This window comes from Microcebus murinus, chromosome 2 (genome assembly GCF_040939455.1).
Source record: "Microcebus murinus isolate Inina chromosome 2, M.murinus_Inina_mat1.0, whole genome shotgun sequence".
Taxonomy (NCBI): domain Eukaryota; kingdom Metazoa; phylum Chordata; class Mammalia; order Primates; family Cheirogaleidae; genus Microcebus; species Microcebus murinus.
In genome coordinates, this window is record NC_134105.1 from 12,030,009 (window position 1) to 12,046,932 (window position 16,924).

General features: G+C 56.9%; 1 protein-coding gene across 5 annotated transcripts in view; it reads right to left on the reverse strand.

The window, feature by feature from the left end:
* Positions 1-13,499: 13,499 nt before the first annotated feature.
* Positions 13,500-16,924, reverse strand: part of UBR4 (ubiquitin protein ligase E3 component n-recognin 4) — a 141,330-nt gene continuing 137,905 nt past the window's right edge. For all 5 annotated transcript variants that reach the window (XM_020285476.2, XM_075994537.1, XM_075994543.1 and 2 more), the window contains one exon: positions 13,500-13,875. In XM_020285476.2, the coding sequence (XP_020141065.2) occupies positions 13,811-13,875 (65 nt within the window). In that variant the 3' untranslated portion in view covers positions 13,500-13,810. The remainder of the gene's footprint in view (positions 13,876-16,924) is intronic.

A 16,924-nucleotide genomic window follows, 5' to 3' on the forward strand; every position in this document is an offset into this window, starting at 1 on the left:
TAAGAATTTTTTTTTTCCTGGAACCATTGAAGAATAAGTTGCTGACCTATTTCCAACCAATGTGGGCATTTCCCTACACAACCGCAGTAAAACCATCAAATCTGGAAATCAGCGCGGAATACATTTGCCAACTGTCCCAACAACAATGCCTTTGGTAGCAGAGGCTTCAGTTCAGTCTCCTGACTTGTATGAAGACGTCAACCTGGAGTCTGGACCAGTTAGTTACCCAGCACTTCCTTTCCTGGCCTTGACACTTCTGGAGGTCACAGACCACTGACTGTGTAGGGTTTGGACTTGGCTGACGTTTCCGCGTGGCTGGATTCAGGTCACGTGTTCATGGCAGGACTGACCCTGTGGCACCTACTGGGTGCTTTGGACTGGTGTCATCACTGATGATGTTAAATCTGGTCCCTTGATTGAGGGGCCTCTGCCAAGTTTCTCCGCTGTGAAGTGGCGCTTTCTCCCTTTGTGATGTTTCGTGAGGAGAAACTTTGAGACTGTGTAAATATCCCATTCCCCACCAAACTTCCGATGTGCTCACGTTCACTTATAGCAGCATGCACTTGTGGCTTCGTATGGTGTTCAACCGGTGATAATCCATTTCTATCAGTGTTTATTGTAATACTCAACTTGCCCCAGATTTGGCCGGTAGTTGCACTTTCACGTAGCTCCTGGGGCATTTTAATGTATCTCTATCTTTTTTTTTTTTTTTAAGCATTTCCTGACTTTTGGGTATGAAAAGATATTCCAGGTTCATTCTGTCCTAGAATCAGCCATGGCTCCAAGGAGGCTGGTTCCTTTGGTGGAGAGTGGTGTATAGACGCCAACATCTGGATGGCGGGAGTGCCCACCGCCACTGGGGACGTGCTGCCCCCGAGCCCGCTCAGCAGACAGGGCGTGGGGAGTAGGAGACGCAGGGCAGGAGGTGTGTGCAGTTGACCCTTGAGTGGGGGGAGGGATCAGGAGGTGTATGCAGTTGACCCTTGAACAACTCGGGTTTGAACTGCACGGGTCCACTTACCCATGGATTTTCTTCTGCCTCTGCTACCCCGAGACAGCAAGACCAGCCCCTCCTCTTCCCCTTCCCTCCAGCCTGCTCAGTGTGAACACAGGAGAAGACCTTTGTGATGATCCACTTCCACTCAACGAATTGTAGATATATTTTCTCTTCCTCATTATTTTCTTTCTTTTTTTTTTTTTTTTTTTTCTGAGACAGAGTCTCACCCTGTTGCCCAGGCTAGAGTGAGTGCCATGGCGTCAGCCTAGCTCACAGCAACCTCAAACAGCCTCCCAAGTAGCTGGGACTACAGGCATGCGCCACCATGCCCGGCTAATTTTTTCTATATATATGAGTTGGCCAATTAATTTCTTTCTATTTATAGTAGAGACGGGGTCTCGCTCTTGCTCAGGCTGGTTTCAAACTCCTGACCTTGAGCAATCCTCCCGCCTCGGCCTCCCAGAGTGTTAGGATTACAGGCGTGAGCCACCATGCCCGGCCCTCATTATTTTCTTAAAAACATTTCTTTTGTCTAGCTTACTTTATTATGAGAACACAGTATGTAATACATACAACATATGAAATACATGTCAATTGACTATGCTATCAGTATGGCTTCTGGGCAGTGGGAGGCTACTAGCAGTTGTGTTTTGGGGGAGTCAAAAGTTATATGCAAATTTTGGGCTGCTCAAGGGGTTGGCACCCTGAACCCCCTGCATTGTTCAAGGGTCAACCACACACACACGTGTGTGTATATATAGTAAATATATAATATACATGTTTACATCTATATTTATTTCTCTCATATTGAAAACCATGAGTTCAAGTTGGCACCTTAAATTCTAATCTAACACCACAGGGTTCATTTTCATTTTCTCCCCCTTTGTATCTGTAACTCCCTTCTTTTTTATTTTGAGACAGAGTCTCACTTTGTTGCCCAGGCTAGAGTGAGTGCCGTGGCATCAGCCTAGCTCACTGCAACCTCAAATTCCTGGGCTCAAGCGATCCTCCTGCCTCAGCCTCCTGAGTGGCTGGGACTACAGGCGTGCGCCACCATGCCCGGCTAATTTTTTCTATATATATATTAGTTGGCCAATTAATTTCTTTCTATTTATAGTAGAGACAGGGTCTTGCTCTTGCTCAGGCTGGTTTTGAACTCCTGACCTCCAGCAATCCGCCCGCCTCGGCCTCTCAGAGTGCTAGGATTACAGGCGTGAGCCACCGCGCCCAGCCTGTAACTCCCTTCTTTTATGTGAAATTCTGGGCCTCCTTTATCCTTAACATATTTCCCAATCTGGTCAATATCCACCCCCCCCACACACACACACACACACAGGGACACCCTCCTGCCCCACCCGGGCCCAGGACTCCACGCCAGGCCGCCCCTCTACCCAGTGCTGGGGCTCTGACACCCTCTGTAGGCCACTCCCCCACCTGCATGGGCCCCTTCTCACCCCCCCATGGGCGACCTGCTCCCCTAGCTCAGGCTCTGACCCCTCTGTGCCACTCCCCCCCCCACCCCGTGGACACCCTCCCCACCAGAGCTAGCGAGTGGCACAGCCGAGATGTAGATTCGGTGTGTCTGAGCCAGCCCCTAAGCCTGATCTCTGCGCTCCCTGGAAGAACGGAGAATGGGCACATTTGTCTGCCGAGTGATTTTTCCCTGCAAGGGAGCTGAGGGAGTTCTCAGCCCCCACTGGTCCCCCTGGGGTGAAGGCGGGCACCCCTACCTCTGGCCCTTCCGCGGGGCTGCAGCTTGGCCCCTCTGCTCCTGCCGGCTGTGGCTGCAGCAGGGCCCGCGCACCTCCCCGGGGTGAACTCAGGAACTGGCAGTGATAAATCAGCTTGCCATTTCTCGGTACTTTCCATTTTGCAAAGCCCTTGGCAGACCTGCTGCGTCCTTACCCTGTGACTCCGCGGTCAGTGAAACAGAGGCTCAGGTGGGAAGAGACCTGACCCCAGTGCGCGTCCGCCAGCCGGTGGGCGACAGAGCCACGGGTCACACTCAGGACTGGAGACCCAGGCCCCATCCTTTGGGCGCCCCCTCCCACCCCCCCACCACTCTGCTTCCTTCGTGGGGGCTGGCTTGGCTCAGAAGGGCTCACATCAGCCCCTCCTGCGGCCCCCCAGGTGTGTGGCTCCGGATCATACCTGGTGGGACCGTCCTTGCCCCTCAGAGCTTGTAGTCTGGGGCAGACACCACGGTGGCAGTTTGGACCTCACACCCCCTCTTCCTAGAGGCCCACCCGCCCTTAACTGGGACGAGCAGACTCCGGGGTAGGTATATCGTGTGCCGTACGGGGTTAACCATCGCTCGCCCCATTGTCCCTCGACAAATCCCATCAGCACCAGGACAGGCGGCCCCTCTCACACAAGCAGAAGGACGCAGCTGGGACACAGGACGCGGCCCCCACAGTCAACGGGAGCCAGCGCCAGGCCTGCCGCAAGTGAGGGCAGCTGCCCTAGCCCAGTGACTGCAGGGCTGGCCAGGCAGGCGGCACACGTGTCAGCCCTGCACGTGTACAGGCCCTGAGCCCCAGGGAAGCTGGGCTCCTGCCGCCGGGGCGACTCCACGGGGCCCTGGGAGGGGCACCTGCGGTGAGTCAGCCCGGGCTGAGGTCAGCACAGAACACCTTACCTGGCCCCGCCAGGGGATGCCACTCCCTGCAGTGGGAACCACGCTTGTTCCCCCCAAATTGCACAGAAGGGGGACTGCGTCTCAGCACTCGGGGAGCCCAGGCGTGGGTTGCCTCCCAAGGCAAGCAGACGAACGCCCGCCGGGCGGGACCACTGGTGTTTCCAAGGCCTCTGCCCACCCCAGAAAACTGCAGGGGGCCCTCACCCTCCGCGGCGCATTCTGGGTGCCCACCCCCTCTCCCTGGGGTGGAGGACAAGGTCATGGCCAGCCGAGGGGCCGTTGGGGGCAGGACCACGGCCCTAGTGAAGGACGGGCCACACACTCAATGCCTTCGGCTGGGGAGTGGGGCACATCCTAGCCAAGGGATGGTGAGGCCACCCAGAGGTGAGAGGGGCTTGCGGAGCGTCCCTGGAGGGCGCTGGCCAGCTCGCTCCCAGCTCACAGAGAGGCCCTTGTCAAGCCCCGTGTCAGGGCCTCAGCGTCCCCCTCTGCAAAATGAGATTGTCGCCTCTGATCGCTGGCTTCTATGCTGTTCTCCAGGCAGCCCTGGGACTCTGCAAAGGCATCTCTGCGACCCCCGTGCGGGAAGGGGTGAGACAGCGTCTCCAGCGCTGGACCTCGGGCAGGGGCGGGGTTGGGACGGCTTCTGTTTAAAGTTTGGCTGGAAAATAACAAGAGATGAAAGCTTAGAGGAGCCCGGGAGCCCCTCGGTACTGCCGCTCCCGGCTTCCTTCCTTCTCTCTTTTCTTTAACCTCTTCCAACGCCCGGACAGCCCAGTCAGACATGACAAACACGTGGTCCCTGCCCCCAGGACGGTCAGGAAGGTACCTGTGAGCAGCTAGGGATGAGCTCGGGTCCAGTAGATGGGCTGGAGACAGAAATGAGTTGAGAGCTGCCTTGGTTTCCCTAAAGTGCTTGTCCTTGACAAGCCAAAGATAAAACTGAGGCTGCGGATAGAAATGTCCCCAAGATTCCCTACTTTAATGCCAGGGGCATAAGGAGAACAGGATTGCATTCCTGACCTTGGGGATCGCAGGGTACCAGAGGGATCTGCTATATAAAGACATAATTACTCCTCAAAAGATGAAAGCCAGAACAGAACCACCATATGATCCAGCAGTCCCACTGCTGGGGATGTCCCCAGAGGGTACGAAATCAGCGCGGCAAAGAGATGCCTGCAGCCCGTGTTCGCTGCAGCCAAGAGTGGACTCAACCTGCCTGTCCACGGATGGGTGGATGGATGAAGAAAACGTGGCTTATATACACAATGGAATACCATTCGGCCACGAAAAAGGAAATCCTGTCATTGGCAACATGCTTGAACCTGGAGGACATCATAAGCAAAATAAGCCAGGCATGGGAAGACAAAAACTGCCCGATCTCGCTTACACGTGGAACCTAAAATAGTCGCACTCGTGGAAGCAGAGGGGAGAGTGGTGGTTGCCAGGGCTTGGGGAGATGCTGGTGAAGGGCAGGAAATTTCGGTTAGGCAGGAGGAGTAAGTTCGAGAGAGCCGTTGTAGCACACGGTGACTATAGCTAATAACAGCGTATTGTGTGTTTGGAAATTGCTAGGAGAGTAGATCAAGTGTTCTGGCCAGGAAAAAACGGTGGCTGTGGGGCAATGCGTGTGGCAATTGGCTTGCTGATGCCACTCCAAGACGTACACATATATCAAAACGTCGTGTTCTGCACCGTAAATATAGACAGCTTTTGTTTGTCAGTGGAGAAGAGGGAGAGAGATCGTCACCGCCGAGCCAGACGGGGCTGTGGCCACGTGCTGACCAGGGGGAGGCCAGGCGTGGACACCTGAGTGAGCAGACAGACACGGTCACTGCACAGTGACGCAGGCACTGGGACACAGTGCAGGCGCACAGTATTGGGGGGTGTCTGGGAAAGGGCCCCGGGATGGGGTGACATGAACTGAGCCCCAAGCGGCCTGAGGAGGCTGTGACAAGCGGAGGAGGCGGAGTCCCCGGCAAAGGTACAGGCGGGGCTGTCTGGCTGTCCTCTGGGGGCCCCTGCCCAGTCCCCCGGCCCCGCCCGGCACTCAGGAACACACACGGGGAGTTCTCTGCTCCCTCCACTTCCTAAAACTCAGGCGACCTTGACTCCAAACTTTGGGATGAGAAGTCTTGCCTGGCACAGGAGCAAGGCCCGCCCCAGGCAGGCCAGAGAGTCCCCGAGAGACAGGGACTCTCGCCCTGGCTGTGCAGCTGCTCCCTGACCCCCACCCCGCCCGTCTGCCGGGCGCAGGTGCCCAGACTCATGCCCAAGGGGCCCCACCCTGGCAGACAGAGCTTGCCCAAGAGGAGGTGATGCCCGGCCTCCCGGCCTGAGGACCCGCTCTGCCGCAGTGACGGGGCAGCGTGTCACGGTGGCAGGACAGGGAGAACAGGCTGTCCCCGACTCCAGAGGAAGGGGACAGGGACGTGTCAGATGGTCGTGGCACGGACCTCAGCTCACCCGCCCTCCCCAGGCCGGTCTGGGGACCCGAGGGCCATTTCAGTGCCTAAGTCAGCATCTGCCACGCACCAGCAAGGCTCTCCCCAGGACAGGGTTGGGGACGGGCTGTGCCGGGGTGGCGGGGGTGGGGTGTGGGGACGGGAAAGCAGAGGCGACCAGGAGCACCTCTCTGAGCAGGTTTGGCTCCTCCGCCCGCCTGGCAGGGGCTGTAGATGAAGGCGGTGGAGGGTGGGTGGGGGGAGGGATGGAGGGTCTGCCCCCTCCTCACCCCCTGTCCCCTCCGCCTGCCTTCCAGCCTCCCCCAGCCGCTCCCTGCACCTGGGGGCCCTCCCGGCTCCCACCACCCAACACCTGGCAGCAGGCCTCCTGCAAGGAATTCCCCGGGCAGCGTCTACACCAGCTGCAGGCACACCTAGGCCCTCAGGTGCTGGCCTCCCCCCAGAACCCTCCGCCACAGCTGTCCTGACCCCTCTGAGATTCTGCCCTCTCCTCCTGGGAACCCCTGTCCTCGAATACCACCTCCTACAGGAAGTCCTCCGCCGACGCCTGCATCCCACCCTACAGCCAGGTGTGGTTTCTCCCTCCTCCAACATCCAGGCTGTCCTCCCCTCGGTCCACCGGAATCATCCTGCAGCCTCACTCTGTAGGTTTCCCCCTTGTCTCCTCCGGACACCTGGCCCCGAGTCCTGTGAGCCCCGTGTTGCAGGACTGGGAACAGGCCCGGGGGACGTCTGCCAGTCCCACCCTGTGCCAGGCGCTGCAGGAGGCTCATGGTAACAGTCGCGTGGTGGTTAATGATGGGTCGTGCTGGCTTGTCCAGTCACTGTGCTTAGTTCTCCCATAGGCATTGTTATCCCCTCTTGATGGATGAGGAAACAGAGGCCCAGAGAGGCTAAGTAATTTGCCTAGGGCGCACAGCATAGTGGTGGCAGAGCCACCAAAGCTTACCTGTAAAACGCCATCTCTGTCCTGAGTACTTGCCCCTGGGTAAGCCAGGCGTCTGTCTGGTGGACGGTGTCCTTATTTTTGGCCTGACTACCCAGCATCCGAGCCCACCCATCTGGGACCGTCTCACTGCATCTTGGTGGAGGCCACACCCACACTCTCCTGGAGAGTCTTTCCCAGCCTCCCTTGCAGCTGGGACGTGGCCATGTGACCTGTGCTCAGCCAATTGGATGCACCGTCCTGATTTGAACCCAGAGCTAGTGATGCAAAGAAACGGGATCTGCAGAGGTAGGGGTAGGGGGGGGTGGCAGTGGCCGTGGGGCACAAGCGTGTCCAGTGTCTGGAGTGCGGCGGCCTGTGTTGACCAGCTCTGTTCGCAAGGAAGGAGGGGTGCTGGGTGGCCCAAGGGACGCACAGTTGCTGCCCGTCTACGGCATTCCCACCCCTCCCTTCCCAGCAAGCCCCAGGGGAGACGCAGGGAGGAGGAAGCCAACGGGGTTCCGGGGAGAGGTTTCCTGAGAAGCAGAGGCGAGAATCAGCAAGCCCTGTCCCTCCAGACACACTCGGGTGGGGGCCGCAGCCATGTGGGACTTAGAGGGAAGCAGCCTGGGGACAGACCAAACAGACTCCTCCAAGACGCCGGTCCCTGCCGGCTGGGCTGCTGGTCAGACTGGGCCCGCCCTGCCTCTGGACCTGCTGTGAGCATCACAGTTAAGTCCCTTAACTGCCCAGGCTGCTTCTCAGAACCCACAACTCTGTGGCACCTGCTCCGAGCCGGGCGCTCTGTGCACAGGGTCACCTTTCTCCAGTGAGGCAGGGCTGCCGACAGCATTGTACAGGGCAAAGCTGGGGGTCCCAGGGAGGAAGCAGCTTGTCCAGGCTCACACAGCTAGAATTAGAACCCAGGACTGTCTGACACTAAAGCCCTCGAACTTTCCACCTGCTTAGAGTCGGAAATGACCTTTGACATCATCACCTCCCATGTGGCCTGTCTAGGCTCGGCCTGTAGACTGGTCTTTGCTTGGATGCCTCCAATGACTGGGGACTCACTACCTCCAAGCAGTTCTTGTTCCGGTGGGGCCCTGCTGTTGGCTGAGTTTTCTTTAGAGGGGAGCCCAGCCCTGGGGGTAGGTCATTCATAACCCTAAAGACACATTTCCAGAGCCGCCTCCATGCCAGGCACTGTGCAGGGGCTCTCGGGGTGAATCCAATGAGGTATGTCCATTTTTCACAGGAAGAAACTGAGGCCCAGAGAGGTGAAGGGCTTGGTCCAAGGCCACACAGCCATCCCTGAGCCCAAATGTGACCCCAACCACTTTGCCACCCAGCTCGGCACCCTAAATTCCACCTGGCAGCCTAGTCGGAGCCCCTCCCCGGGTGAGGCGTCCCCTTCCTTGCCCACGACTCCCTCATTGCCACAGGACCAGCAGCCGCCTCGGAGCCGGGAGTGCAGGCACGGAGCGTGGCCCTGCTCCAGGGGCCCTGTGTGGGGCCCGAGGCAGACGCCAGAGGAGGGAGACGTGGAGGGCAGCGGACCCACCCCCGTGGCCTGGTGACAGCCTGTGAATTCGTTTTTGCATGGCCTAAGCCTCGTGGCTGACCAGACAGGAGGGAGGACCGGCCCAGCCACACTGTGCTGTGGGAAGAATCAGCCCACCAGACACCACTTCCAGAGATGGGAGAGGAAACAGAGTGGCATTGTCCCGCTGCCTGCTGTCACACTCCGTGTGTGACCCGTCCCCATCAACGGGCAGATTCCCACCCACCCCATGACGGGGTTGGGCAGAGGCGGCTTGTTTGCAGCTCCAAGCCCGGCACTTGGGCCCCACCAAACAAAGCCACCTCCTAATTGCCCTGTTTGCCCTGCCATTAGGGCAGATGGGGCCCACGTAGCTGGCCTGTCATCGCAGCCCGTACCGGGTTCCCAGGGCCTTGCACTGTGACGGCCCCAGCCCTGAGCATGGCTCCCAGCGTGCGGCCAGTTAACCTTGGGCTGCGGCCACCCTGCCTGCCTGCCAGGCCCTGGCCAATCCTCGGCTCCCAAGCTGTGCCCTCCTGCTGGGAGCTGGGACGACCTGACCAAGTCCGGCCGGATGGGGAGTAGGACCAGGAGAACGAGCGGGGCTCGGCCGGCCCGGTAGACAGGGGCTGCATCCCACTTGCAGGCTGTGCCGCCTTGGGCAAGTGAGTTTGCCTCTCTGAGCCTCAGGTCCCTCATCCGTCCCCTCCCAGGCTGGGGCCTGTGCTCTGGAAGGTGACAGCTCTGCCTCTGCACACGCCTTGCACAGGCTCCCCAGGCGCCAAGGAGCCAGAGGGGGCGAGCTAGCAACACGGGGAGACAGGGCCGGGCTCCAAGACTGGCAGCAGACAAGCGACAGGGAGCACTGCCCCCCGGGCGGCAGCACAAAGCAGAGACAGAAATAGACCACAGAAGGCAGAGACTTCACCTAGGCAAGTGGACTCGATGTGACAGTAGGAGAGGACAGGCATGTGCGTGTGCACACGTGTGTCTGCATGTCCGGTGGGACAACCGTCCTGACACCCATGAGAGGGGGGTGCGATTCCTGAGGGCTCTTTTCCCCAGACCTTCTACGACTCCTTTACATGCGGCTACCATGACACCAGCGGTCACTGCTAAGGCCGCTGTGCCTGGCTGTGCCAGGTTCTAGGACCTTCTCCTGTATTTGCTCCTTGAATCCTCTCACACAGACAGGCGAGGACACTTTCCCAGGTCCCACAGCAGAGCTGGGCCCCTCCAGAGCCATTGCTCTTGCCACTACACTAAGCGTTCAGGGCTCCATGGCTGCCTCCCCTGGCCTTGGGACAGGAGGGAGCAAAGTGGTCACACCCCCAAAGTCACCTCCCCCCTCTCCCTCCTATGGCCTGGAGCCAAACCCACCAGGGTGCTAACCCTGGCCCCACCCCAGCCTGTCACCACCATCAGGTTTGGATTTGCTGCCACCAGCCCAGGATTTTCATAAGGTTGTGGATGTAGCTGCACCAGACCGTTCCCGGAGGAGGTCCTGGCACAGATCCGTCATTCAGTCAACAAACAAGCCCCGAGTGTCCACCATGGGCCAAGCACTGTTCTGGGCACTGTGGATGTAGCAGGAAATAGGAGGAAGTCGCCAGCAGTGCGCAGCTGGGGGCTGCAGGGGTGTGAAAAGTAACCGAGCACGTGAACGAGTGAAAGGAAAGGACTCGACAGGCAGGCTCAGGGAGGGCTCAGTGGGCGCTGCTCTCCCAGGTGGGGGCTCAGGGGGTCCCTGAGACCTGGGTGGAGGGAGGGAACGAGCCATGCAAACACCTGGGCATGACAGGGCAGCACACGCAATCCTGTGCGGTGGATCTGCCCGTGAGAAGGGACGCAGGAGGGGAGGAGACGAGGTGGGAGGCCGGGGAGGGGCTCGGAGCCTGGGAAGTTTTGACCCCTTCTAAATGCGAAGGAGAGAACTGAGGGTTTGAGTAGGGTCCACAGCCTGCACTATGTTTAAACGCCCGCGCTGGGTGCTGGGAGCATGGACTGCAGGGGTGAGGAGGGGGAGACAGGGTAGCTTAGACTAGGGAGGAAAGGTGGTAGGAAGTGGCCAGACCCAGGCCATATTTGAAGCCCAGAGAGCAGAGTGAACCTCTCCTTCCTGGCTGGCCCTGGTCCCCTAACGGGCCCACCAGGACAACACAGCAGTAACCGTGCCCGAGAGCCAAGCACAGACTACGTGCCCGACTAAGGTTAGCTAAGTGACCAAAGAGGACGCTAGTTACAACCAGGCACGAGAATCTGGCCGTGGGCAGGTTAGAGCAGGGGCAGACTGACCCGGCCACTCCATCACAAAGTGGGGTGCCAGCCACAGCCCGTCCCCACGTTGAACTGTCTGCAGCCCACACTGCCATCTTGTAGCCCAGACTGCCTCGGCTCCCTGTCCTCGAGGGAAGCGAAGCTCCACGAGGACAGAGACTGACGCCCAGCTGTGCCCTCAGCATCTGGACCAGCGGCTGGTACCAGGCAGACACTGAATCCTGGAAGGAACGAATGAAGTTGCATGATGCAGAGTGGCCTTTGGAGTCCTGACGCCCCAGCAGGGGAGTCACCTCCGCATCTGTGAGGGGACACGACCACCTAGCTGTGGCGCTGATGCAAGAAGGAAATGCAAAGGCCCTAGCACAGCCTGAGTCTCGGCAAGTGCGCCTGGGGAGGGGAGGGGCAGGAAGGGGATGAACTCGGAAAGCTGGCGCCAGGGCAGACCGGACTGACTGAGGAATACCAGCAGCTTTCGCAGGTCTAGAAACTGCTGATGCCACCTCTCCAGCTCTGCTGCTGAACGCAGACTTCAGGGGCTTAAAACTGCAGCCATCTCTAGGTGTAGCTGGTGCAGAATCTACTTAATTCCCCAACTGGGTCTGTCTGTCAAGGAACACAGGGCCCAAGAACCAGCAGGTCCAGACAGTGGTGCAGGACAGGAGAAGGCTAAGTGGCTTTCTGCTCAGCGCCCTGCGATGCTCCCGTCGTGAGCCCCGGGCCTGGGGCGGCGCGGCTCTCCCCCAGCGCAGTCTCTGCTCCTGCCCGAGCACCGCCCGGAGGCTGCTGCAGACCTGCCCGGCGCTGCGTCGGCAGCTGTCTGGGACGGTGGCAGAGCCACTGGGAAGCACCCTGTGTACACACGGGGAAAGCTCTAGAGTGAAAACAAGATATGTTTGGGCTGGGGCCAAAATTCTCCATAGCCTCTGTAAGAAATAAAAAAACAAGGGGCAGAGAAAAATAAGTGAACACCATGTAATGAGCTTTGGCGACTCCAGTTCTGCGGGCCAAAGAGAAGCAGGTCTTGGTGAAGCTCCTGAAGGTGCCAAGTCAACACAGAACGCCCCGAGGTGTGACAATGAACACCTGAGGCAGCAGGCCCGGCCTCAGGGGGGCAGGTCAAGGCCGGCTGTTTCGGGGCTGCTCCCCCCACGGCCCCTGGCTCTGCTGCCCCAGATGAAGCTGCTCCAATTTGCTCTCACAGGATGTTACATAACCTGCTGCCGTCTATGACACGCCTGCGACAGAGTCTCAGAAAGCGGGAGACGGCAGACACGCAGGGGGAGGAACTCTCCGCAGTCCCAGTGTGAGACCTAAGCGTGCCAAGACAGGGTCTTCGTCCTCACTAATCACATGTAGGATGTGGAGCTTCGTTAAAGAAAAGGTAAACTCTAACAGACTAAAATGAATTCATTAATAAGAAAAGCTACAGGTTACTCACTACCTGACAGGCAGATTATCTCACGTAAACCTCATCACCCTCTCCTACCACGCAGGTGCCAATATTCCTCTACAGGTGAAGGGACTGCAGAGACACAGCCGGCGGTGGGGCTGGGACTGGAACAAGGAGTATGCGCATGACCATGACTCCACCATGCTGTCCCTCTCCTTGGAGCCACGCCAGTCCCTCAGAAACCCCAAGTCCTCCAACACAAGCACCAATGCACTCATGCACGCAAGCACACGCACGCTCTGATCTGCCAGGGCCTCCGGCTGGGCCCCAGCCACACACGCCTTTGTCTCTGAGTCCAAGCCCCACGCTCATGCCTGCCTGGTTGCCCGGCCAGGGGCTCTGAGGAAGGGACATGAAGTCCTGGCTTCCATAAAGCCTGCTGCAGGAGCTCAGAGACACCCAGGCCCAGATGATCTGGCTTGAGTAAGCCACATACACTGGACCCCAGACAGGGGAGGCTGATGTCACACATGGCCCTTGGCTGGGCGGCCCACAGGGAACGAAAGGAGACAGGTATTAGCAAGCTCTTCCCCCCGAGACCGCGGCTGGGTCAGCCTTTTCCTAAAATCTGGCGAGAGGCTCTCAGGCGTCTGCCTCACTAGAGGGCTGCTGCCTGGCAAATGTCAGGGAGCGGGTCTCAGAGGCCCCTGAGGGCACAAAGCTCCTGACCGGGTGACCTTGGGCAAGTGGTGTTAGCTCCTGGGCCCTTCCTCACAGACTTGTTAGATTAGAAATAAGAATATACTGGGTGTCTGACAGTATAAACGGCAGCTACTCTCACTACTCTGACCCTAAGTCTGCCTCAGACCCTCTTACCACCACAACCCTGAAGAGAAGTCACCAAAGCACGCCCCATGCACAGTATGAATGTCAAATGCTCCCACAGCCTTTGCTGCCAAAACACTAGCGCCCTGCTCCCCCCGCCGCCCTTCCGCTGAGGACTAGAAAATCATCAGTTCCACGTGTCTTTGGGTTCCAGCTCTTAAGGCCACAGGCTTTGTTTTGGGAAAAATCGTTGCCGTCAAATGCAGCGCCCCAACTTGCTGGCCGAGGAAGACAGGCTCCATTCAGTGCTGACGAGAGGCCCAGAGACAGGGACTCTGACACATTGTCTTTGGTGCTGACGCTGAAAGGGCTGTGCACTCAAGAGAACCATTTGGCCAGTGTCACCAAAGACGGGCGTAAGCAGCAGTCGACACCTTCCTTTTCAATGTGTATTAAGTCATTCGTTTATTTCTCAAGATGTGCACACTCAAGTATTAAGTTGGCCAGGACAATTCATGGCTCCTAGGTATGTACAGGTCCTTCGATGGCTTGGGTTACAGACAACTTCATAGCTAGTGCATCACACACACAAGATAAAACAGGAAGCCTAAAAACCCCAAGCCGTGCCAAGAAAAGATGGGGGTAATGATGCAGCATCCCGTGGGGGAGTCAATGCACAGGGAGGGAGGAACAGAGGGAGGAAGGCAAGCTAGCTTCAGTCTTTGTCAATGGCGGTGTCCAAGTGGGTGGTCAGGGGATTGAGTTCAACAGGTCCCTTAGGAAGCTCTCTGGATCGGTGATTTCTGATAAAAGACCTGGAAAACACAACAGGCAGAGGCTGGTCAGGAGGGGTGTGCACAGCCCCCAGCCCCCTGAGTCACGGCCACCGCATCCAGCAGAGCACACGCTGTGCCCTGACAAGCTCCAGCCCGGCTGCTCACTGCGTATCAGCATGACTGGGGGGACAGTCACTGAGCAAACGCCCTGCTTCTGGAAGCAGGTGCTGCTGCTGAGGGTGAAGTGGTGGAGGGCAACCTCAGAGCTCCCTGGAGCAGAGGCTGTAAACCTGGTGCAGGGAACACGGCAGGGCTGTGCAAACCCACTGAACCCAAGTGCGAATGGAAGGGGGTGTGTGTTCTGAAGGAGAGTGCCCACAGCTGTCACCATCTGCTCAAAGGGATCTGGACCAAAGGAAGCTTAATGCCTTGCTCTCAACGGCTGAGAGGGGCAGAGCAGACTAGTAGGGCCTTGGGTTCTTCTGAGCTTTGCTCGGACGCTAGTCCTGGGTTCCTGAGCGAGTTGAGCTCCGTTTTGTCGACCACCAAACACAGACAGAGAGCCTTGCCGTGCCACCTCACTGTGGGGACTAAGCGAGGCCCTGCACGTGCAGGTGCCCCAAGCACAGACGATGCTCCATCCGACCAAGTCCCCGTGACCACCCTCCCTCACGTGGCAGGGCACGGGAGACATGGCGCCTCATGTTAAACAGGCGTGGAGCTGTTAACCCTGAAGGCCTGGCAACGTCCAAACTGAAGTCATCTCCCGGCATCTGCACTAATGGAAGGGAGAGTGGCACAGAACATCTCGTGTTGGCTCTGGAAGGTGTTTTTGTTCTCACATTTGAATAGGGTGTGTCTGATGTGATGAAACTGTCTAACAGCTTAAACAAAGTAATAAAGTCGTGCTATGAAAGCCTGACCTAGAAGTGGAGGCCGTGGAGGCTCCTGCCGATAGGGGCTCTGGCTCTCCCTGCTACGGGCCGGGGCACTGCCACCAGTTCCGGGTTGAAGCAACGCCTGAACCAAGACAAACCCTTCCTTCCCGGGACAGCCCACCCCTTCCCCTCCTCTCACGAACTCTGACTCGCAGTCACACTGACAGTCTCATACAGCAGGCGCAAGGCTCAGCACTGAGAACACAGTCTGAGAGACAGGCTGCCTGCTCTCAGTCAGGACTAACTTTCTGGGAATCTAAGGTATGATGGTGGTTAAATGCCAACACTAAAAAATCATTGGTGGCCAGAGAACCTATAAGAGGTCACTCTACTAGGGATCGTTGTCCCTACTTGGCAGGAAGCAGCCAGATGAATCAATGCCCCTACCCAGTGATTTGGGCCTCTAGAATAGAGAGTGAGGAAATGTTAGGTAGATAGCAAGGTATTCTGGGTCTCCTAGGGACGAAAGTGGGCACCTTGCCTTAGTGCAATTGACCCACCTGTGAAGAAGGACAAGGGTGGGCCCCAGACCCCCATCTTCATCTTTCTCTACTTTGATCCTGCCCTGAGCTACTGCCATACCTGGGGGGGAGGGATTACTCTACGAATCTGTCAATCAGATCTTACTACGCTGGCTGCGAAAGAATGCAGAGGACTCTGCAGCCCATGGGCCAAACGGCATAGGTACCACAGAGTCTGGAAATTGACCTAGAACAATCCGCATGTGTAGTTAAGACTCAGGTCATGCAACTCCCAACTGTCCAATCAAAATGGTTCTATGGTGACGTCCAAGCCACAGGGAGGTCCCAATCCAGGCACTATAAAACAAGATGCAGACCACAGCCAGGCCCTTTCCTGCCCTTCCGTTTGCTCTCCCTTTGCTGCAGCAATGGGTCCAGTCATCACCTATGATGTGTGTTATCGCATGCCCTGCTAAGTGCACACTCTTGCTCTATAAGCCTATCTTTCCTTTATAAACCTCATTATTGTGCTTGCCTTAAAAAAAAAAATGCTAGGGAGAGCAGTAAAGGGTTGGTGGAGTTAAATACACAATATACAGAAGTGTTAGCACTTGACTGTCCAGACAAGGGAGGTAAGCACCAGCTGACAAAGGCCTGTCCCAGCACAGAGCTGCCCCTGAGGCCTGCTGCAAAGAACAGCAGACGTGGAAACCCCAGGGCTTTTTGGAAAAATCACTCAGTTGGCTGGGAACTGGGAAGAATAATTCACACTGAATATCACTCCAGATCGTTAGCAGGTCTCATTCCCAGAGGATAAAAAGATAGAAGAAATGTTAATAGGGGTGTTCTCTTGATAGTGGGATATGGGGGGAATTTCTTCCCTGCTTCTTTACACTGTACAAGATTCCCACAATGAACATCAGAAAAAAGTGACACAGTGAAACAAACCAATGAAAAAGAGCTCAGCAGGTCTGGTTACCCGTTGGCTCTGGGTAGCCACCTTTGTGAGGATGGTGTTGGCGGGGCTGTGATGCCATGGCTCCCCAACCTGAAAGGGCACACTGCATTTTAACCCTGAGTGCATTTTCCCAGACGTGGACCCGTGTCACCTCACCCTGCTGTCACCTGATGCTTGGTTATGAAATCCAAGCAAATTCTACTGTGTGTGTTTGCAATTAGGATGACAAATTTGTTATACAGAGAATGTCAGTTTTACTAGTTGTGATGATCACACAAGCACATTTCAAAATGTGGCCCACCCTATTTTGCTCTGTCGTGATATTCACTATCTACTTAAGAATCAGAGTAAGAATCTTCCATGTCTCCCCAGGGGGCAGCTGTGACATAAGGGTCTCAGTTCCCCCAAAGGCAGGAGGAAGACATGTGTACTCCCATTTGCACCTTAATTTTCTGAACTGTCATAAAAACCCAGAATCAAAAAGGGACTTTCTAGTTATGTCCTCTTGACCACTTTTTTAATCTTCAAAGCCTCAGTTACCCCATCTATAAAATGGGGATAGGTTGGGCATGGTGTCTCCTGCCTGTAATCCTAGCACTTTGGGCGGCCCTAGAGGGAGAATCGCTTGAGCCCAGAAGTTCAAGACCAGCCTAGGCAACATAGTTAAGACTCCATTTCTATTAAAATAAATGAAAATTAGCCAGGGGTGGTGGTGTGTGCCTGTAGTCCCA